The sequence below is a fragment of the Equus caballus genome, chromosome 8, assembly GCF_041296265.1.
Source record: "Equus caballus isolate H_3958 breed thoroughbred chromosome 8, TB-T2T, whole genome shotgun sequence".
In the NCBI taxonomy this organism is placed as follows: domain Eukaryota; kingdom Metazoa; phylum Chordata; class Mammalia; order Perissodactyla; family Equidae; genus Equus; species Equus caballus.
The window spans coordinates 64,753,421-64,776,000 of NC_091691.1; the positions used below are offsets into that span (position 1 = coordinate 64,753,421).

The following is a 22,580-nucleotide window of genomic DNA, read 5'->3' on the forward strand; positions in this document are numbered from 1 at the left end:
CTGAGGACCGTAGTAGTTGTGGCCTGGTGACCATTTATCATTAAGGCTGAAGAACTCAAAACCTGATGAGCCATGGCATGCAAAATGACCCATGAATTTGTATCTGTGAATCATGAATTCCTCTATTGAAGAAGTTTTTTTGTCAACAAAACTCTCAAATTGGTGCATGCATGGTAGAAGTAGTCCCTGAGACCTATGGGAGCACAAGGAAGAGTTCCTTGTCTAGCCTGGGGTGTCAGGACAGGCTCCCCAGATGAAAAAGGATGGGGACGGGCGGTATGTGTGCAGGAGCTAGGCAGATGAAGACCTGAGAGCTCAGTGTGATGACAGCCCAGGACACTGGGAATGTGGGTGGTGAAAAAGGCAGGAATGAATGAGAGTGAATGAATGGTTTAAGCCACTGTTAAAAATTAATGAATTAAGGGGCGAGCCTGGTGACTCAGCGGTTAAGTTCGCACATTCCATTTCAGTGTTCCGGGATTCACCGGTTTGAATCCCAGGTGTGGACCTACGCACCGCTTGTCAAGCCATGCTGTGGCAGACGTGCCACATATAAAGTAGAGGAAGATGGGCACAGATGTTAGCTCAGGGTCAGCCTTCCTCACCAAAAAGAGGAGGATGGGCAGCTGATGTTAGCTCAGGGCTAATCTTCCTCAAAAAGAAAAAAGTTAAGGAAGGCCATTCTGTGTGAAGTAATCCTGAACTTTATATTAGCATCAAAAACACTGAAATCTGATTTTAATTAATTTATTAATTCCTCTGTAGGATAAATTCTAATTCGCTAACTGGTGTTTTCTTTTCTAAAGAAAAGAGTTGTTATCACCAACCTGAATGGTCACGCTGCTCGAGTCAATTGTGTACAGTGGATTGGTAAACAGGATGGTTGTAAGTATTAATTTGATTGTTAAAACTGATCTCAGTTGTTTTCCGATAAAGTATGGTTAGTCATTTTTCTTTCATCACGCCTGAGTTAGCCTTAGCTTATCTGATATTATACAATTGGAAGACAGAAGAAAAATGATATGCCCAGTGAAATATCTGATCTGTACTTTTGCAGCAGTTGAAGCATGGAGGACACAGCAGTGCTTAGGATGAGGATAGAGGCAGCCCGTGACTGTGGTGAGATCCCTGCCATTGCCCACAGCTTTTAATTGAAAGCCTGGAAACAGGGCCTGTGTTGGGGCCCAGGCTGGGATTCAGAAGATTTAACTTGGAGGTTTCTTCCTGCCACAGACAAACTGTTGCTCTTTTAGGCAGGACATTGCAACTCTGTTGACTCCAGATTGCACGTTAGTAACGTCTGAAAAGTAAAGGCTTGGACTGGATCAGGGGACCTTTAAAGGTTCGTGACATTTGTGGGGTCAAAATTATTTTCAGAATAATACTAAGTTATTCACAGTTTTCACTTTCGTTCTATCACAAGTGTGCAGTTACGTTTTCTAGCAGCCACATGATGTTGGTATCGCAACAGATTAAATAGAGAAGCAGATAGGAAAATCCAGCTGTAGTCTAATAAAGGCACACGTTAAAGTGATTTGCAGAAATGTGAAACAAATTAATTTTTTGTTTTGGAAAATATAGAGTCCTTCCCTCCCCTGAAAAGTGCTATTTATATTAACATGTATGTTATTTTTAAGTAAACTAATAAACAAGTATTTTTCAAATTTCTCAGTTTTAATTTCTAATGTGCTTAATATTGGTACATATAGTCCATATAGAGAAAAGCTCTTTAGGGTCTTCAAAAAATTTTGAGTATAAAAAGAGTCTTGACACTAAAAAGATTTAAGAATTGCTAGACTAGATTGTCTCCAGGTCTCTCATTTCTAAGATTCTGTGACTCCAGAATTTTTAATTAATGTATTGTATTTTGGATGGTGCTTCCACAGTCCTGTGGAATTTTCCTCATGTCTTAAATATACTTACTGTAGAATTCTTATGGACTCTGAATTAATTTATTTTTCATTCCATAAACATTTATTGAGAGCATTATGAGCCAGACACAAATGCAGAATTTTTGAGTTAGTGAGACTGCTATGATTTTATCTGTGACGTTAAAAAAAAAAAAGTTTAATAAGCTCCTTATTTCAGTTGATAATGTAGGATTAGTCACATTGAGTCAATATAAACCATTAAATAGTAGAAAGAGTGGCAGTTAGTGCAGATATTAAAACACAATTGTAATTATATTAATTGCCACCAAATGACATCAAAGACTTCTTGAAATCTCAGTATAGGGATTCATTATAAAATATTAATTTGGGCTTGTATATTTTATCTTCCCTTTAAAAGTGAGGTTACATAAAATGAATTGCTTGTGTATCACTGTAATATGTAATTATTATGATTGATTTCCTCTAAGAATAGGGCTCTACTGCCAGGTAATTCAGGTATTCTTTCTAACCCATGTATCAGTGACATGTAAAATCTTAATAATATCATTCATATCCTTAAAATGTCTGATTTTTAAAATAACTGTTTTCATGTACCTTATGGTAATTCTCAAAAGCATGTAGTTAAGTAAATGGTTTCATTTCTGTGATACATGAAGAAATTAAAGCTAAGATCACAGCTGCAGGCAGCAGGGTTATGACATGAACGGACTTCTGAATACAAATCTGAAGTTCCTTAGGCAAACAGCACCTAGGGCAGAAGAAACAAATAAATGGAAAATCAAAATTGTTATATTATTTCCCCTTCTTTGGTTCTTATTCCTCTTTCTTATCAACAAGAAGTTGTAAGTGTTTAAAAGAGCTATTTGGAAATAGGTGTTTGATCTCAAAAACATACCATATACTTCAAAGCAGCAACTGACTATGTCTTATATGTGTTATTCCTGCCAAAAGTGTTTAGCCTGAATCTTATCTTGAGGAAACAACAGATAAATCCAAATTGAGGGACATTCTGCAAAACAAGTGGTTAGGACTCTCACTGTCACAAAAAATAGGGGACTGGGCCAGTCCTGGTGGCCTAGTGGTTAAGTTCATTGCGCTCTGCTTTGGTGGCCCGGGTTTGATTCCTGGGCGTGGCCCTACACCACTTGTCTCTCAGTGGCCATGCCATGATGGCGGCTCACATATAAAATAAAGGGAGATTGGCGACAGATGTTAGCTCAGGGCAAATCGTCCTCAGGCAAAAAAAAAAAAACCGCATGGGGTTGGGTGGGACTGGGAAACTATTCTAGATTAAAGGAGGCTAAAAAGATGTGAGAATTAAACGTGCAATGTGTGGTCCTTAGATTCTGAGTCAAAAAAAAAAGTTATGAATGACATTACTGGGACAATCTGGAGAAATTTTCATCTGGACTGTATATTATATAAGGATACTATATCAATGTTAAAATTCTTGAATGTGATAATTGCATTGTGATAATGTAGGCGAATGTTCCAGTTCTTAGGGGATATTGTAAAGTGTTTGAGGATCAGAGAGCTTCATGTATGCAACTTATTTTTAAATGGTTTGTCAAAAACGAAGGTCTGTATATATACCTATAGAGAGCAAGATATTAAGCCAATACGGCAAAATGTTAACAGTTGGTAAATTTAGGTAAAGGGTATATGAGTGTTCTTATAGCTTTTTTATAACTTTGAAATTTTTCAAAATAGCTGGGGAAAAAGAAACAAAAGCATTTACTGAGAGATAATTTTTTTTCAGCTCCTTCTACTGAATTAGTTTCTGGAGGATCTGATAATCAAGTGATTCACTGGGAAATAGAGAATAATCAGGTGGGTATAGATACATGTATACAGTCGTGCATCATTTAACAATGGGGATACATTCTGAGAGATGTGTCAGGCAAGTTCGTCGTTTTGTGAACATCATGGAGTGTACTTATGCAAACCTAGATGGTATAGCCGACTATACACCTAGGCTATATGGTACTAACCTTATGGGACCACTGTTGTATACATGGTCTGTCACTGACTGAAACATCATTATCTGGTACATGACTGTAGTTAGAAGTAATGCGTGTTATATCTACTTTTATTTTCAGTTTTTTCCTTATTTCTACTGTGTTCTTCCTTTATGAAGTTGCCTCATTCTTGCTTATCAGTAATCCAGATCCTCTGTCTTCCTTGCTTCACAGGCCCTGTACCCTTTCTGCTAATATCTGCTCCCATATTCATATGTTGTCAATCATTTCTGTGAATTTCCCATTATTTTGGAATAATTTTCAAACTTCTCTTACATGGGCTGTTTGTTCTATTTTCAGTGGTAGCAAAAATTAATACTGTTGTGTTCGTGGGACAGCTGTTGCCATGTGGATACATTTATATAATCCTGAGTGATGTTATGATCTGCAATGCTGGATGTGAATGGAGGAACAGTTAGACTGTTTCTACTTGTAAGCAAAGATTAAAAGAGAAAAGTGAGTTAAAAAAAAATGTGCATTAGAGGGCTGACCCCGTGGTCGAGTGGTTAAGGTCGCGTGATCCACTTCGACAGCCCAGGGTTTCACCGGTTCGAATCCTGGGTGCAGACATGGCCCCGCTCTTCAAGCCACGCTGAGGCAGCATCCTGCATGCCACCACTAGAAGGACCTACAACTAAAAATGCACAACTATGTACCAGGGGCCTTTGGGGAGAAAAAAGAAAAATAAAAAAAATCTTAAAAAAGAAAATTTGCATTAGATATTTGAACATCCGCCATGCAGAACATGTAGATGAGGCAGAATCCTATTCATAAATCAGGTACAGAGGTTTGAAGGAAAATGTACTTGAATAAATAAAGTACAGGGGTGCTACATGCGTAGGCGCTCTAACTTGCTGTACCACAACCGTGGTGCTGTGAGAGTTCAGGAGAGATTTAAGAGGTGGCCTTTGAGTTGGGTCTTAAAGTGTGAGATGATTTATTTCTTTGGGAGGAATGAAAGGGATGACGATTCCAGGTAGGAAAAATACATATATAAAAGCTCAGAGGAGAAAGGATAACACCTGCTCAGGAGTATCCAGTTTTAACCAAAGCCTATGATGTCTTTAGGGCAGAGCTTTCTGAAGTTTGTTCAGAGAATTATTCATCTCTCAAGAGGGTCCGTGTACAAAGGAATCTGTGGCCGATCAAGTTTTGGAAATACTGTGTATTGTATACCTGTCTTAGAGAATCCCAACGCACATGAGCGTAGTGAAGGCTCTGAAAAGTTCTGATACAGATGAATCTGCTTATCTTTGTTTAACTAGCACTTCCCAAACTTATTGCTTGTCCGATTTTTTTTCCTTTTAAATTTCTTAGAATCCCTTGTAACTCTGAGGTATACAGTTTCAGAAATGTTTCTAGATGCTACATTGTGGGCAGTAATATTAGAGAAGTAGAATAAGAGTCAACTGTGTGTGAATGTGAATACTAGCTTAAAAGGTTTGTTCTTTTTTTTTTTTTTAAGATTTTATTTTTCCTTTTTCTCCACAAAGCCCCCTGGTACATAGTTGTATATTTTTAGCTGTGGGTCCGTCTAGTTGTGGCGTGTGGGATGCCACCTCATCATGGCTTGATGAGCAGTGCCATGTCCGCGCCCAGGATCTGAACTGGCGAAACCCTGGGCTGCCGATGGGGAGTGTGTGAACTTAACCACTTGGCCACGGGGCCGGCCCCTAAAAAGTTTGTTCTTTATTAGCAGGCATTTGTAAGTCATTGATGATTTCTAAAGAGAGGAGTATGAATATCAAAAGAAGATTAATCTGACAGTAGTGTGCCAAATTAGAGTAGGAAAAATATGAAGGAAGGGATATGGGGTGTATTTTTGAAGGAAAAATGATTTGGGCATTGACTAGGTAGTTATCAAAGGAGTGGGGAGCTGGTAGTTAGGAGAGTGAGTGATCAAAAATGGTGATAATCTATCTTAGGGCCCCAAGAAAAAGGTGCTTCTACAAATGAAAATAGGCAAGTAGGAGGGCAGATGTGGGATTCAGTTGTAGACATATCATTTGAATTTCTGGCCAGACACCCAGATTTGTCCTCAGAAAGTAAGGGCAGGTGTGGAGTTGGGGATTTTGGAGCTACCAAAACTTGAATGAGAGCACCAAAGGGGACTGTAGTAAACTCAGCTCCTGTTCGGATTGATGTTGGCAGAGGAATCCAGAGAGAGCCATCTGAGCACTCATAAATGCATCACATCAGGAGGCACCCGGTGTCAGTTTGTCCCAATTTTAGTGAAATTAAGCTGATGGCAGACAGCAAACTTGGACGGGAAAGGCCAGAGGGGAGAACATGAGGCCGAACAGGGAGGAGGAGAAAAGGACGATGAAAGGCATAAAAGAGGGATGAAGGGAATGAGGATTTAGGGGAAGGGGCCACACATGATAATCTTACGGACTTAGGGGTTCCTTCCTGTGTGTATTTCCATGCACACAGGTGCTCAACACACCTTGACTTCTGGTAAAAGGAAATAATTCCAAGCTGGTATAATGAGAGGCTTGAGTCTTTGAATAGTGAGCATTGTTTTTTAAAAAGCCGGTGAACTTGAGAGATTTCTTTGAGTTCTTAAAATTATCTGATGGCTGAAATACAACTTTGCTTAAAGACTTGAAGTGACTATTTTCAATAGATGTAATATTTTAGGGGATAATGATAGATTCATGTAAAAAAAGTTTAAAAACAGAAAAGTATAAAGAAGGAAAAAACTACAAAATCTCAACAGAGTTAACATTCTGAAGAACATTGTTCCACATCTCTAGTTGTGTGTGTATAATTATACATAAAAGAGATTTTACTGTACCTGAGTTTTTTTTAATGTTTTTTTAAAGAAGCCAGAGGTTAATGATTAAGGGAAGTTAGCATACAATCCTTCTACATAACAATTAATTGCATTCTTGAATGGCAGAGTTCTGTTTAAGTAATTGGGAAAACAACTGAGGAGACGTTTAAGGGACACCTCTATTTCAGCAGACAATTTACAGAAGATACATACTTAGCAGGATACTCACCATCAGTACCAGGCAAAACAGATAAGCGGAGAGGCAGAGAAAATCCATTTCAAAGGAAGTGGTGGAATCTCACACATATGAAGTCTGAAAATAGACCCAACGTAGCAGAAATGATTCCATATGAAATATTCTTGCATGGCAAGCGAATAGACTTGATAAATAAATGGGATTTCCACTTCTGTTTGTTGTTTTCCCATTTTGCAGCTATACTTAATTCAGGCAAGTATCATGAGTAGATACTAAAAGTATTGGTAAAAGTTTAATGGAGAATAGAATATTTACTCAATCCCAAAGTATAATCTCACATAGTATTGCCAAAAATAAATCAATTTCACAATGAAGAATTCTGCAAGACACTACTTTTACCGGGATAGCAAGGTTAACTTCAGTAAAATTGAGACAAACTGAGATTGTGTGCCTCCTTATGTGTTGCAGTTACGTAAAGTAATGAGGTCAAAGTGTATATGCTGAATCTCTTCAAGAGGAAAGGTTAGACTAATCCAAAAGAAGGAACATGCTACAAAGCTGTCCTTTGTTCTTCAAAAATGTCAGTGTCGTGGACATCTTTCCGTGATAGTAAGCATATGTTTATCAACATTGTCCATTTTATTGACTATAATGTATGTCAACAATAATTTATCTAATGAGTTCTCTATTAATTTTAGGGTGATTACAATTTTTCACTATTATAAAGAGTGTGATGAATATCCTTCTGCATTCGTCTTTTGTTGTTAGTCACACCAGTGCTGTTATCTCTTCAGAGTAGATTCTTAGATGGGAGATTGCTGTGTCAGAGTGTATGCAGATGTTGTGTGTTCATATGGTCAGACTTCTTGAAAGTTTACATTCTCCTCAGCTGTAAGGACCTATTTCTGGGTCAGGTATTTTTTAAGAGTACCTTTAATCCTGTGATTCCAGTTAAATAAAAGTGAAACCGGTAATTCCTTTTTTATTGTAATATTTTTGTCATTCTCTCTGATTCAGCTTTTAAAAGCAGTCCATCTCCAAGGCCATGAAGGACCTGTTTATGCAGTGCATGCTGTTTACCAGAGGAGGGCAACACTGATGGTTTCTGCAGCTTCAGATTCTACTGTTCGAGTCTGGTCTAAAAGGGGTTTGGAAGGTGAGTTTTAGGGACATTATAATCCAAACAAATGAAATAGTAATTGTCAAATGAATGAGAACCACAAGAGCATACATATATTTTTCAGTCTTTCAAGCAGTTTTAAAACTTATAGTTCTAATTTAGATGTTTGTTTCTTTTATGTTTTCAAAATTCCTCTATACCAAACTATTTTTTAATGTAAATTTGTTCTAAGCCTTTTCACATGAGTCATTTTGTTCTGCAATCTTGATAAAAATTGGCCATTTATCAATCAGAGGGTCAGAGGGGGCTCAAGATTGACTTCTCTAATCTCCCTGCTGACACCCAGGGCTGTGACAGCACCAGGCTGTGATGCTACCCAACCTCTAAATTCAGAGTGAGTTGTTCATGATGTTTTTATTATTTCTTAGTAACGTGCCTTCAGACCTTGAACTTTGGAAGTGGGTTCACTCTGGCTCTCTGCTTATCTTTTTTGCCTGATACTGATGGTGAGTATCCTGCTAAGTATATATTAGAAGAGCAATATATTTGTATATTTCCATATGACCAGAACCTAAAAGGTATCAGGTCTGAATTTTCTATCTGAATGTTTTCATGAAACAAGTTGAGACATGGATAACATACTTTTGTTCTCAATATTCAAATGAACTGAGTATAGAACATAAAGTAAGGGGAAGCTATTAGGAATTTTGGTAGCTGTTGACAGTTTAAATGGCTTAATACGTACTCAAGGTTGATACTGCTATTTATCAAAGATATTGTTGACATATATAGATCTAGCTTGGGAAAATTAACTCTTTAGAAGGTAAAGGTCTGGGATAAGTTGAAAAAGTACTGAAGATGGACCATATGAGCATTTCTTTCAAGATGACATCCCCTTCACATCTTGCGTCATGACAGTTTGCCTGTGACCACTTAAAATCTCCAAACAGAAAAATTTCCCGTTTCTGTGAAACCCATCGGTACCTCTCTTTGATTATCCTCCACAAAGATGCTGGCCAATATGGGTCATTCTGTCTCTTTGCCGCCTCAGTAACCTGGAGGACAGGCCTAATAGAGGCAGGGCCTGGAAGTCACCAGCCTCTATTGCTGTCTGTGGCAGGAGCTGCAACTGCATGGTTTCATGTGGTACACCCACTTGGGTGACGGCTCCCTGGAAGGAGGAACTGCACGCATTCTGGTTTCATAACCTAGAGTTTAATTTCTTCCCATCTTCATTAAGGCCAAGTGACTAGAGTCTTTTGTTTTTGTTTTTAGTTGATTTAAAGTGAGCAAATCTTTGAAAAGTATACTTAGCAGCATAGTGTCTCCTTAGAAAAGGAGTTCCTATTTTATGTTGCTCCACGGTCATTAGGGCTGTCCCTTGGTAATGTAAATTAGTTTTTTATCTTATTAAAGGAAACCAATTTTACAGTTGCACTTTTCATAGCTTTTTAACCACATATTTAATTACATGCCCGTTTATTTTGTTATCTAATTGCTTTGTGATTTTTGCTTTACTGTTGAATTCTCAAACAAAAGATAAGATCCTCAAGTAACAAACATACCCTTGAATCTTTGTGCAATAGCCATAATGCTAGGCTCGTAGTAACTCTTCTGTTTTATTATTCAGTGGGCTAACAACTTTTTGTACTAGTCTCTGGCTGACACACTGAAAATGCTCCAAAGTTGCTCTTGAGCTTCTCTTTTCACTGTTCCTTTTTATCATTAATGACAGAATGGAGGAAAGGACTCTCAGTTAATTAATAGTCATTTTTTGCCAAGTAACCATTTAATAGAACATTTTAGAGTGTTCATTTTATTCCTAGAGACATTTATTGAGCACTTTCAATTTATTTGCTCAGTGGTTTGGGAAATAGAAGTCAGAATTCTTTATCTAGAGCTTAGAATCCAGCGTAGGTGATAATGGTAACATATGATGGAATACTTATAATGAAGCCGCTTTATTTTTCCTCCAGTACCAATATTAGCATGTGGCGATGATGACTGCAGAATTCACTTATTTGTTCAACAAAATGATCAGGTAATTAATGGCGTTTATTAAGAGGCTGGAATTATGTCCTGCTTAATTACATATCTTTAATATACACTATTTCCAGATAATAGAATTTTAGGAATGTTCTCATCTAAACCAAAATACATGTACCGGTAGAAGGCTCTTTTTGACAATCCTCCATTAGAGTTTCTCTGAACACGAAGCAACTGCTGCCTTGTCCACCAGCTCTAGAGTTGTTAGGGGAAAACAGGTTGTTAGGTGGGGGAAGGAGAGAATGAAGATGCCGTGGTAGTGAGTTTTAAAAAAAAATGTTAAATGAAGTATAACATAGCTCTGGTGAAACACTCCCTGGTAGTCTTTATTTGTCCTGAGCTTTACTGTTTGAGTGGTTAAACTGGAGGAGAGAATTTCTAAAAAGGGGATTGGTTAACTCTAGGCTCATTTATTTAATAATGGAGATATTTGTTTCTTTGCATGATATAAGAAAGTTTAAAATGGTTGTGAATATCCAGCTACCCAACACTTTTCTATATTGCATGACAGCATTTGTCGTTTTACCTTGCAAACATTTAGAGTATTTGAGGTCTACAGATATTATATTATTTGCTCAGCATTGCTCAGTTAGATGATTTAGATGGTTATGGGATTTTTCATTCTCAAGTGAGATCTCTATCTTACATCTAATCAGATAGTGTTCCCAGTAAAAGAAAAAGGATGCATGGGACTGGCCAAGACCAAATGAAATCAATGATATACATGAAAATATTAAATTCTTACATCAAGCCCGATGATTTTTATCTTACTAGTTTCAGAAAGTGCTTTTTCTCTGTGGACATGAGGATTGGATAAGAGGCGTGGAGTGGGCAGCCTTTGGTCAGTATGAAATTTTGCTGAACTATTTATGATGGGGACAAGTATGTGTATACTTACAAGAAAGCAGCCTCTTACATTTTAATTGTAAATTTTCTTTGTTATAGTTTTCTATGTCCCAATTAGAAAAGAGGATACTTATTCCTTCTATTAGCTATTAGTTGGGGTGGTAGAGGAGGAAACAAGTTGGTGTTTAAAAGAGGACACTAGCTGATTATTCCACATGCAGACATTCTTAGTAATATAAGAGTACCACATGTATATAATCATTTATTAGCATTGAATATATATTTGTCAATGTTATTAAAAATGAATATAGGTCAAATGAATGAAGGGTAAAGAAGCAAAATCTAATTTTTTCAAGAAGTCTAGAAATGTGCATATTGTAGAGGAGAAAGTCTTGTACCTAAATTTAAGAATGTAATATTTTTAAAATAATAAAATTTTGTTTTTTAATTAGGTAGAGATCTTTTCCTAGCAAGCTGTTCACAAGATTGCCTGATACGAATATGGAGGCTGTATATAAAATCAACATCTTTAGAAACTCAGTATGATGATAATGTAAGACTGAAGGAAAATACTTTCACTGTAGAAAATGAAAGTGAGTAATAATGAAAATATTCGATGTAACGATACTTAGGTCAACTAGCTGATTGCTTTGTCTGTTAACCACACACCTATGTGAAGGTTAGTTTTTCAGAATTATCAGATCCCTTCATGAAACTGATAGTAGGCATTTTTCCTTTTTTATTTTCATGTGAGAATGAGTCATTTTTCATCTATGAAATTTAGTTTTCTTCTAAACCATGTTAGTGAGATGTTTAAAAAGTTGATGAAAATGTTTAATGTTTTCTCAATAAATTAATTGTAAAATGTTACTTAATTTGCAGTTTTAGCAAAGGAAAATCTAAAGGAATAATGTGATTTACCCATTTCTTTCTTGGAAGATATTCATAAGAGACAAGCTAAATCCCTACATTTGAGTAGTATATGTAATTCTAATTTTCTTAGTATCTGGCATCAGAACAGTACTTCTACATGGTAGGTCCTGTGGGAATGTTGTACTTGAAGGAGATATTTTTTGAATGTGTATCTAAATTATAAAGTTAGTTCTCAGTGAGCTTTGTTCACCCAGGAGTTTGCTTCTTTGTTACTACTCTTATTGATTATAAGGCTCATTAGAGTTGAGACTTTGGTAATGTAGTTTTATGGGGAGGACTAAGAAATACTATAACTAGCATATTATAAATAGCTGTTCCCAAATATGAAATTTTTTGTGATGTTTTCATTAACTGTTTTGTTTGAAAGGTCACCATACTGCCTTTATTTTTTCATTTAATTTTTTTTAACGGTATTTTAGATTATTACACTGAATGAGCATAGCAAGGAGGCTGGCATGTCTGTTTTTGCTTTTTAATTGCAGTATAACATAGCTATCACAGAAAATTTTAAAAATAGAATATATTCCTTAATATTTATTTATGATCAGATAGAGAAAAATTCATCTGTTTTTAGAACTTTTTCTCCTGTAATTTTAAACAGTGGGTGAAGTTAATGAAATTTAGAAGGCATGTTCTTTTTGTTGAGTCTAAATCACGTTTTGTTCTGATTTTTGGGGGGATATAAATAAAGCTGAGTTGATAGTGAAAGGTTCTTCTTAGAAGAGCTTTGAGGAAAGAATACTTCTTCGTTGCTTTTGTTATAGGTATTAAAATAGAATTTGCGATTACTCTGGAAACTGTGCTGGCTGGTCACGAAAACTGGGTAAATGCAGTTCATTGGCAACCTTCATTTTATAAAGGTAGGAAGAAAAACATAAACATATCCCTTATTTCAGTTAAATCTCACATACAGAGTTTTAAGCTGACCAGATCAAGTGGAGGATTTTTTGTGTGTGATTAGAAATCTCAAATAGAAGACATTTTCAAGTTGGCAAAGTGTCGTACTCCAGTCCTGTTAACCGTTATGCTGGACACTCAGTTCCATTGAAGATTATACTCATGAGCAGGCAAAGTATGGTTCCTGCCCCTGATGCTGAAACCACCACACCCCTGTTAACTTTTTCTCTTAAAAGTTTCCACCTAGTCTTTATGGGATTTAAGAAAAATTGACTTTCAAGCCAACTTCACTGGAATCTCTACCCTTGGTCATATAAAGTTGGTAATACTGAGACACATCATTTATGAAAAAATAAGACTCTTTCCCTGTCTTGCTCTTCCTCTTAACTTCCATTTATGGAATGATGGTTCTGTGCATGCTCAAGCTAGTGCTGGAGTATAGAGTTGAGCAAGGCATAGCTTCATATTGTTCCCCTAGCCACTTCCCTAAGACAAGAGTAGTGAATATCAATAATTAATGCTCAGATAACCACTATTCAGCTTTATTATGTTATTCTGTATTTGCTGCAATTTAAAAAAATGAGTAAATTAGCTGTCATTGATATTGAAGACCCCTGTGTATTCTTTCCTGAACCCTTTCCCCTCCATCCTTTCCTAGAGGCAACTGCAGTACTGAATTCAGTGCATATCATTCCCATGCATTTTTTTATACTTTCACTATACATTTGTATAGCCATAAACAATATTGTTTTATAGCTACTAAAGCAATATCAATATGTATCTATCATCTTACAACTTGCCTTTTTAGCTTAATATGTTTTGGAGTTGTATCCATGTTGATTCATGTAGCCCTAGTTTGTTGATTTTTATTGAAGTCTGATGTTCCATTGTCTAACTGTACCACAACTTATCTGTTCTTCCAATGGTAGGCATTTGTGTTGTTTCCAAAATTTCGCTATTGCAGTGCTGCAGTAAATGTTTTCACAGTACCCATATTGTTTTTTTCTGGTAATCTACAAACATCATGCTTGTTGATCACCTAAAAACATTAGTTTTTATTTTTTAGATGGTGTTCTACAGCAGCCAATGAGATTGTTGTCTGCCTCGATGGATAAAACCATGATTCTCTGGGCTCCAGATGAAGAGTCAGGAGTTTGGCTAGAGCAGGTAAAAATGTGGGTATTGAAGGAACATAAAATTGGGTTTAATAAACTGATTATTTAAATCCCAAGTGTAAGTTCCTAGAGCTGCAAATGTTCACTCTTTACATGTATATGTTAAATAAGTGAGAACATAATCTCTGGAATCAATGGTTTCTATTGTGAGAAATGTGGACTATTGATTATAAATTGTTTTCTATCTATTATTGCATAGGTTCGAGTAGGTGAAGTGGGTGGAAATACTCTGGGATTTTATGATTGCCAGTTCAATGAAGATGGTTCCATGATCATTGCTCATGCTTTCCACGGAGCATTGCACCTTTGGAAACAGAATGCAGCTAACCCAGTAAGAAAAGCATTTTTTTTTTTTTTAAAGATTTTATTTTTTCCTTTTTCTCCCCAAAGCCCCCCAGTACATAGTTGTATAGTATATTCTTCGTTGTGGGTCCTTCTAGTTGTGGCATGTGGGACGCTGCCTCAGCGTGGTTTGATGAGCAGTGCCATGTCCGCGCCCAGGATTCGAACCAATACTGGTCCACGTGCAGCAGAACGTGCGAACTTAACCACTCAGCCATGGGGCCAGCCCCAAGAAAAGCATTTTAAATAAAGCATTTTTGATCAAATAGAGTGAATTCTAAATGAAACCTAGATAAACAGTGTTGTTTTACTCATGACACTCTTTAGAAATATAATAGAAGCATTTAAGTTCAAATGCCATCACTTCTTTCTGTAGGCATTATACTGTAGTTATACTAGGTAAGAAACTCATGGTTTTCTAAGAATAAAAGTATTCATCTGTCCAGCATTGTTGGGGTATTGAAATTTGCACATAGGTAAGTTTTCTACATAAGTGAGCGTTAAGCTACATAAATTTAAACTGTCTCTTTAAGCTATGTAAATTTTTTGATGGCAGTTTTTCCTAAAATGTGTAACTTCCCTGCCTTTCTAAAGAAGATAATATAACTTGATATTTTCTAGTTGGACAGCTAGGTGCTCTATAGATAATTATTGAAAAGAGCATTAGGAGCACCTGTTATTTTGTGATGGAATATATTGATGCTCTTAGGTAAGGCTGTTGATGTGTGTAATTCTAAATGGCCCTCCAAATATTGGGCTCTTTTGGAGCTTTCTCATAATTTTTTTATCTCTTCTCAAAAAGAGGTAGTCTGCCTCTAGCCACATTGCTGCCTCTCAGCAGTGTTCCATCTCTTTCTGATTTGCTTCTGATCTGCTGCTTTTGGTTTGGGAAATGAGGTAGCAGGAACATAGTGACGGCTTAGAGCACAGGCCTTGGGGCTAGAGAGCATGTGTTCAAATCCTGGCCCCTTCACTTATTAGCTGTGTGTCCTTGAGGACATTACCTAACTTCTCTCTCTGGTTCCTCATCTGTAAAATATAGGAAGTAATAGCACCTACTCATAGAGTTTTATGATGCTTAAATAAGTTAATGTTTGTAGAGTATGAAAAATAGGGCCTGGCACATAACTAGATACAGTATATATGTATTTTAAATTAAATAAATGAAAGAAATGAGAACACTGAGTGAAATGTGAGTCAGCAGATTCTGTGTGCATCTGATGGCTTCCTTTATAAAGTGAAAATTCACTGATTTGCATAACCTTTAGTTTGTGGGCTTTGTAATAATTGTGTCACCTATGGGGATTTGGCTTTTCAATACATAGAGTGCTTTATTCTTTCCCTTGTGTCTTCCATTTGGAGTTGAACTTTAAGATTGTTTCCACTATTAAATGAACCAGGGAATCATCACCATGGCGCTTTTAAATAAGAAATATTTTTAGGATAAATTTACTTTCATTCTTAACTTGGAGCTGCTTTGAGCCATATTTCATCAGCTCATCTTTTAGGGACTTCATAGAAAACAGCATCAGATGAATAAGGAGAAACTCAAACCAGAAGACAGAATTTCACTGTACTTGTGCTTATAATTTGACTTCAGGTTTATAATAGCTACTTACCAAGTATTGAGGGTGATTTTTTTTTAATAGACTTTATTTTTTAGAGCAGTTTTAGGTTCACAGAAAAATTGAGCAGAAAGTACAGAGTTCCCATATACCCCTGTCCGCTTGCCCCCACCTCCAGCCTCCTCCATTGTCAATATCCCAAATCAGAGCAGTACCTTTGTTATAATCGAGTGATTTTTTATGAACAAACACTGCTCTTTAGGACTTTACAATGGAAAACTGTACTGATAGTACAAAAGTGCTGCCCTTTGTAGAAACTTTTTGGAAACTCCCATGAGTGCTAACTTTAGAATCAGTTTTTATGTCATAGAGGAAATTAGTAGTGTTTCTTTGTCACAGCCTTTTTATTTTTTTGACCAGAAAATAATATAGCTTAGCTTAATCACTGACCCTATTCATCATACTTGGCTTTAAATGACCTTTTAGCTATTTATACAAATTTGATTTCCTCTAAAGACAAGTTTTACCACTGCTTGAGGTTGTTCAAAAAGATGCTGTGTGGACCATGTGTATGACATTTTCTGTATTTCATTGTCACTGTTTTATATGGTTATTGGTCCAGGCTCCCTCAGTAGGTGGACCAACGAGGTTTGGTTCAGCCTTCTGTTCTCTACACCTGAAATTCCCTTTACTTAATAAAACCATCATGCACACACTCAGAATCTAACTCATTTTACACAATAGTCTTTCTTTATTATTTAGTTTAACATGTAAATACTTACATAATGCCTAGTATGTGCCAGCATCGTTCTGTGTGCTTTACAAATGTAAACTCATTTAATCGTCATAAGGACCCTGTGAACTGGGTGACTCTTTTACGGAAGAGTTAATTGAGGCACAGAAAGGATAAGTAATGTATGGCTTCTTGGAGGCCTTCAGTAAATGATGAATGGAAGGGAACTACCCAGGGTTACTGCTTTAAAGGACACAACAGAGATTTGAATGTTTAAGTTTTAATACATTTGATTGGAAAACGGATCCTATTAATTTAAGATCCCATCTTGTATACTTAGCTTTTCACCTTGCCTAGGGGCTTCAATCTTTCCCCTTATCGGACATGAGGCCTGAAGGCATTTCTCAGACTTTATTTTGAGTAGTGATGAGTCTTTGATTATTTTGATATATATCATGAGCACTCTCATTGCAGAGAGAGTGGACTCCAGAGATTGTCATTTCGGGACACTTTGATGGTGTCCAAGACCTAATGTGGGATCCAGAAGGAGAATTTATCATCACTGTTGGTACTGACCAGACAACTCGACTTTTTGCTCCATGGAAGAGAAAAGACCAACCACAGGTAAAATATCTTCCTACTTGACTGACTCACTTTGAAAACATTCACGAACACATGAAAAGTTGGGAAACATCATTAGTCATTAGGGAAATGCAAATTAAAACCATGTCCAGATGCTACTACACACCTTCTAGAATGGCTCAAGTAAAAAATACTGACAATAAGTAGTAAGGCTGCAGAACAAGTGGAACTTACATATATTGTTAGTGTGCATACAAAATGGTACGCCACTCTGGAAAATAGTTCAGCATTTTCTTGAAAACTCAGGCATACAGATACCCTTTACAATTCAGACAATTCAAATATTAGGTATCAAAACATATTTACTTCAGTTCAACATAAAAGTTCTGTTATATCTTGTAATTTTAGTTTTACTACACTAGGGAGCACTATCAAGTATGCAGTAAAGTTAGTTTCTAAAGTCATATAGTATTAGATAATAGTGGTTGAGGGCAGTTCTTGTTCAAGAAACTTTTCAATCTTGGCTCTAAGACCAAAAACATTGCAGTAAAACTTTACCACTGGTAAGCCATTGAACTGGTATGTGGTAGAGAAAATCAGTGTACTCAGCTTCAATTTCTGACAAAAATTCATAGAACTATGAGTTAGTCCATGAGAGCTAATGAAGTTTGCTACTGACATTACTGCTTCAGTAGCACATGATAGACTCAAATTAATAGAGTTGAGGACTTTGGGAGCAACATCTATAGTCAATTAAAAGACAAGACAAATGATTTGGAGTGGTTTTCTGTGGCTCTTGGTGATTTGTAACCGATACAGCTGAGTTGTTGTTCATTCATGATTCATTAAAAAAAATATCGATAAATTGGACTTCACCGAAATGTAAAATTTCTCCTTTTTGAAAGATACTGTCAGGAAAATGAAAAGACAAGTCACAAACTGGGAGAAGGTATTTATAAAGCACATATCTGACAAAGGGCTTGTATCCAGAGTATATAAAGAACTTTTCAGAACTCAGTAATAGGAAAACAAACGATCCAGTAAAAAATGGGCAAAAGATTTGAACAGATATTTGTCCAAAGAAGGTATATGGATGGAAAATAAGAACAGGAAAAGATGCTCAACACTATGAGTTGTTAGAGAAATGCAAATGAAAGCTACAAGGAGATACCATTATACCCCTATTAGAATAATTAAAGTTAAAAGACTGACTATACCAAGTTTGGTGAGGGTGTGGGCAACTGGAGCTCTCGTATGCTGCTGGTGGATTGTAAAATGTACAACCACTTTGAAAAATAGTTTGGTAGGTTTTTAACAGTTTAAATATGCATCTACTGTATCATCCAGCCATTCTACTTATAGGTGGTATTTACCCAAGAGAAATAGAAGCGTATATCCATGCAAAGACTTGTACATGCATGTTCATGACTGCCTTTTCAGTAAAAGTCAGAAATTGGAAACAACTCAATCAACAAGTTGTGGTGTATCCATGCAGGGGAATACTAGTCAGTAATAAAAAGGATTCAACTATTGATTAACACTACAGCATGGATGAATCTGCCCCATAGTCTTGTTTCCATGGCATAATAATTTTGCATCTGTTATTTTGCTTGTTAAAAATAATTCAGTTTTTGAAACGTATGATCGTTTTTGAAATGTATATAATCATTTTTGTTTGTCCTGTTTTAATACCCAGGTGACTTGGCATGAAATTGCAAGGCCTCAGATACATGGATATGATCTGAAATGTTTGGCAATGATTAATCGGTTTCAGTTTGTATCTGGAGCTGATGAAAAAGTTCTTCGAGTATTTTCTGCACCTCGGAATTTCGTGGAAAGTTTTTGTGCCATTACGGGCCAATCACTGGCTCATGTGCTTTGTGATGTGCGTATTCTTCTAAATGTTTTAACTAAATCTAGTCACCTCGTTTTAAATTTAAAAAATTTTTGCTTAAGGCTATGAATGGAATATATGGGTAGAAAGGAAGTCACATAATTTATTATTGGCTTGACAAACTTGTGTGTGCATGATGGCATGTAGTGAATGGCATGCGGTGATTTAAATATTAAAACCAGAAATTTTGTAGCAAAGGAGCCCAAGACACTGAGGCAGAATTAAAATGTTAAATTAAGGCACGAATACTATGTATCATCACTGTGCTAGGTACCTATGATAAAAAAAATATAATAGGTGGGTCACATTTTCAAGGAGATTGCGATCTAGGTGTAGTTTGGGGTAGGGAGCAGTGGAACTAACACACCTGCAATTATGAGATGAGACCAGGTAATTGCTAAATCCTGTGGTGGCCAAAGTAAGTTTCATAGAAGGAAGAGGTCACTGTGTAGGAGTAATGGGAAAACATTTAAGGAGACTTCATTTGGGTTTTGAAAGGGCAAGTTTTTATTTACTCCGTTTCTACAAAAGTTTTGAGTACTTATAAAAACACATAGGTTATAAAAATTGTAACTAGTTTTGAAGAAAGGGAAATTAAGTAGGAAGATAGCTGTGTTTCACAGAAGTGCATATCGTACGGTCCTTATTTTACCTAGAGTTGGGTCACAAGTTTATTTCTGAGCTTGAAAAGGGTAAGTACACTTTTGATAGGCGGAAGGAAGGAGAGAGAGAGGGAGGGATCAGTAGGGTGGCCAGAGCTGTTGGAATGAAGAGTATATAGAGGGAAGTGGAGAGGTTGGAGGAAAGTCAGATGGTGGAGGACCTTGGAAGGCAGACACAGTTTAGACTATGAGGTGCCTTTGGAGGTCCCTAAACAAAGAAAGTGATGAAAACACTTTTGGGTGAAAGAGTTAAGTGGGAGCAGGATACATTTGAGCCCTGAGGCTCTGAAAGCAGGGAAACTAGCACCAGTCTGGGTAGGATTGCAGAAGAAAGTAAGTCATTTGAAATGAAATGTCCAACTAAATTTCCTGGAGTGTATACCGAGCGCCTCATGCTACAGGTTTCTCGATTATGTGGAGATTTAAGATTCTCTCCTGCTTGTTTCTAATCACAGTGGATAACAGGCTTGAGAGCAAAAGGGAGGTCTTGATTGTCATTATTATATAGAGCTTTAGGGGTGGAAGGGCAATTAGTTTCAAGATCTCTGAATTCTAGGCAATGAAATGTGGTTTTAGGATTCCATGAGAGGCTCGCTCCCAGGTATATACTCAATTCTGTGTCTTAAGATACAGGAATACTATAGACTGGAAAGCTTCTTGCTGTATTTTGGGGTTTGTTTCCATACTGAATGTAGGGATAGTGATGTAGGGATATTTCTTACTTTTCTTTTCCCTACTGTTTTCATTTTTCTTGGCTTTTGAGATAAAGCATTCAGTCTCTTATGTCTTGATGATGGCTTAAATTCCCATTGCTCATGTTTGTGTTAAGTTCCAGCCCCTATATTAAAGTCTAAATTGTAAGAAACATTCTTGGTTTATGGACATGTGCCAGTTTTGATGGTTAATCTCATATGAGATAATTCGATTGATATAAATTACAGAGTATAAGCAGATTATTCAAATAGCATTCTGTTACAAAGTTTCAAAATGTTCAATTATTTAAATATGTTTAATGAAAATACTGTGACTGTGTCTTTCTGGGAAACGTCTTTGTTTGCATGAGCATCATCAGGGATGTGCCTGTGAGACTCTTGGAAGTAGAGCTCCAGGCCTTCCATTTCCAGCCCACTCTTTGCTAGAAGCCAGCCCGGTGCATTCCTTGTCAGACTCTGAGACCCATCAAGCTGTTTGGGTTCAGTGAGCTCATGGATGAGAGGATGCCCAACTTCATAAATTGGGTAGGAAGTGTGGGTTAGCTGGAGCCTGTCAGTTGGAGAATGATTGCTTAGTCTTGCATCTGTTGGTTCAGGAAATGGAAGTGTGGGCAGATATCCACACAAGGTGGTGTTTTAACTGCTTCTCAGCACTTATGAATTTAACATTTTGTAGCACCACAGTAACTTTTATTGTTTAAAGCATGTATCATACTTGTTATTCCAGCAAGATGGTGATCTTCCAGAAGGAGCTACCGTCCCTGCTTTGGGATTATCAAATAAAGCTGTCTTTCAGGGTAAGGCTTTAGTGTCCAAAATTATTGAACCCATAGTGGTACTTAAAACCTAGTTACAGGGGGCTGGCCCTGTGGCCGAGTGGTTAAGTTCGCGCGCTCCGCTGCAGGCAGCCCAGTGTTTCGTTGGTTCGAATCCTGGGCGCGGACATGGCACTGCTCATCAAACCACGCTGAGGCAGCGTCCCACATACCACAACTAGAAGAACCCACAATGAGAAATATACAACTATGTACTGGGGGGCTTTGGGGAGAAAAACGAAAAAATAAAATCTTTAAAAAAAACACAAAAAAACCTAGTTATGCACTTGTATAACACGTACCTAATGTTCATTACAGCTGATTTTTTAAAAAATCACAATATATATATATATCTGTCTTCTCCATCAGATATTTCATGATAAGTACTCTGTGTATACATGCAGACCCTGAAATAGGTTCAGCTTTCACAAAGTGTATTTCTTGGAGCACTACAACCGAGGATGTTAGTATAGGCAGCCTGAAGAATCTGTTCCATAGTTTTAAAAGTTTGGGAAATGTTAGTTGGAAGAAAAAGGAAGGAATCTTTATGGAATTGACTAGTGCTCTAAGGAGCACATTTGGAAAATTCTGGAGAAGTAGAAATACCCTTGGCTTTGGAATCACAGGGATGACTTTGAAGTATACTACTTTGAAGTGCCACCACTTTCTAACTGGTGGCCTTAATATTGGGACATGTATAGGAGACATAAAGATGGTAACTACGTTCATGATGTTGATCTGTTCTTTTAAACTAGGAGATATAGCTTCTCAGCCTTCTGATGGAGAGGAGCTGTTAACTAGTACTGGTTTCGAGTACCACCAGGTGGCCTTTCAACCCTCCATACTTACTGGTAAGAAGAGGCAAAAAGATGGTTTAATAGAACCATTATTACACATGATATGATATCTGCCACTGCTGACCTAAATCGTACTATAGAATTCACTTTTTCTTTGCATGATAAATAGAAAAAATTACTGCAACGCTGTAAATTTGTTGTAGAACCTCCCACTGAGGATCATCTTCTGCAGAATACTTTGTGGCCTGAAGTTCAAAAACTGTAAGTTAAACTGTTCTTAGCTCTTTGGTTCTGTCATAACTTGTGATTTTTTTCATCCGCAACTTGATTTTCTCCTTTGCTTTCCTCTTCCCTGCGTTTTCCCCCTCACTCTAAAGGTCTTTCAGTGGCCTTGACAAAGGGGCAAGAATCAAACTTCACATAGATTTTTATATTACTGTGTATTATACTTACTAGTTTTGTTTGTTGGTCTTAATTTTTTAAGTAGGGAAGCATAACCTTATGTATAGTTTTCCTTTCTTAAAAAGACTTAAAATTTATTATTCTGGTTTTTTTTTCCTTTGGTGGTTCCCCGTCAA

General features: G+C 36.9%; 1 protein-coding gene across 7 annotated transcripts in view; it reads left to right on the forward strand.

Moving 5' to 3' along the window:
- The window catches only part of ELP2 (elongator acetyltransferase complex subunit 2), a 44,955-nt gene that overhangs the window by 2,007 nt on the left and 20,368 nt on the right, over window positions 1-22,580 (forward strand). For 2 of the 7 annotated variants that reach the window (XM_070220941.1, XM_070220942.1), the window contains exons 2-18: window positions 807-885; window positions 1,058-1,119; window positions 1,254-1,342; window positions 3,652-3,722; window positions 7,900-8,038; window positions 8,431-8,508; window positions 9,979-10,043; window positions 10,823-10,889; window positions 11,347-11,487; window positions 12,592-12,687; window positions 13,791-13,891; window positions 14,099-14,230; window positions 17,014-17,163; window positions 18,818-19,006; window positions 21,118-21,187; window positions 21,961-22,056; window positions 22,206-22,263. In XM_070220941.1, coding sequence (XP_070077042.1) covers window positions 7,981-8,038; window positions 8,431-8,508; window positions 9,979-10,043; window positions 10,823-10,889; window positions 11,347-11,487; window positions 12,592-12,687; window positions 13,791-13,891; window positions 14,099-14,230; window positions 17,014-17,163; window positions 18,818-19,006; window positions 21,118-21,187; window positions 21,961-22,056; window positions 22,206-22,263 — 1,301 coding nt within the window. In that variant the 5' untranslated portion in view covers window positions 807-885; window positions 1,058-1,119; window positions 1,254-1,342; window positions 3,652-3,722; window positions 7,900-7,980. Of the gene's footprint in view, window positions 1-806; window positions 886-1,057; window positions 1,120-1,253; window positions 1,343-3,651; window positions 3,723-7,350; window positions 7,492-7,899; window positions 8,039-8,430; window positions 8,509-9,978; window positions 10,044-10,822; window positions 10,890-11,346; window positions 11,488-12,591; window positions 12,688-13,790; window positions 13,892-14,098; window positions 14,231-17,013; window positions 17,164-18,817; window positions 19,007-21,117; window positions 21,188-21,960; window positions 22,057-22,205; window positions 22,264-22,580 lie in introns of those variants that run through there. The other 5 variants (XM_014727704.3, XM_070220940.1, XM_001916080.6 and 2 more) reach the window with 3 other exon arrangements.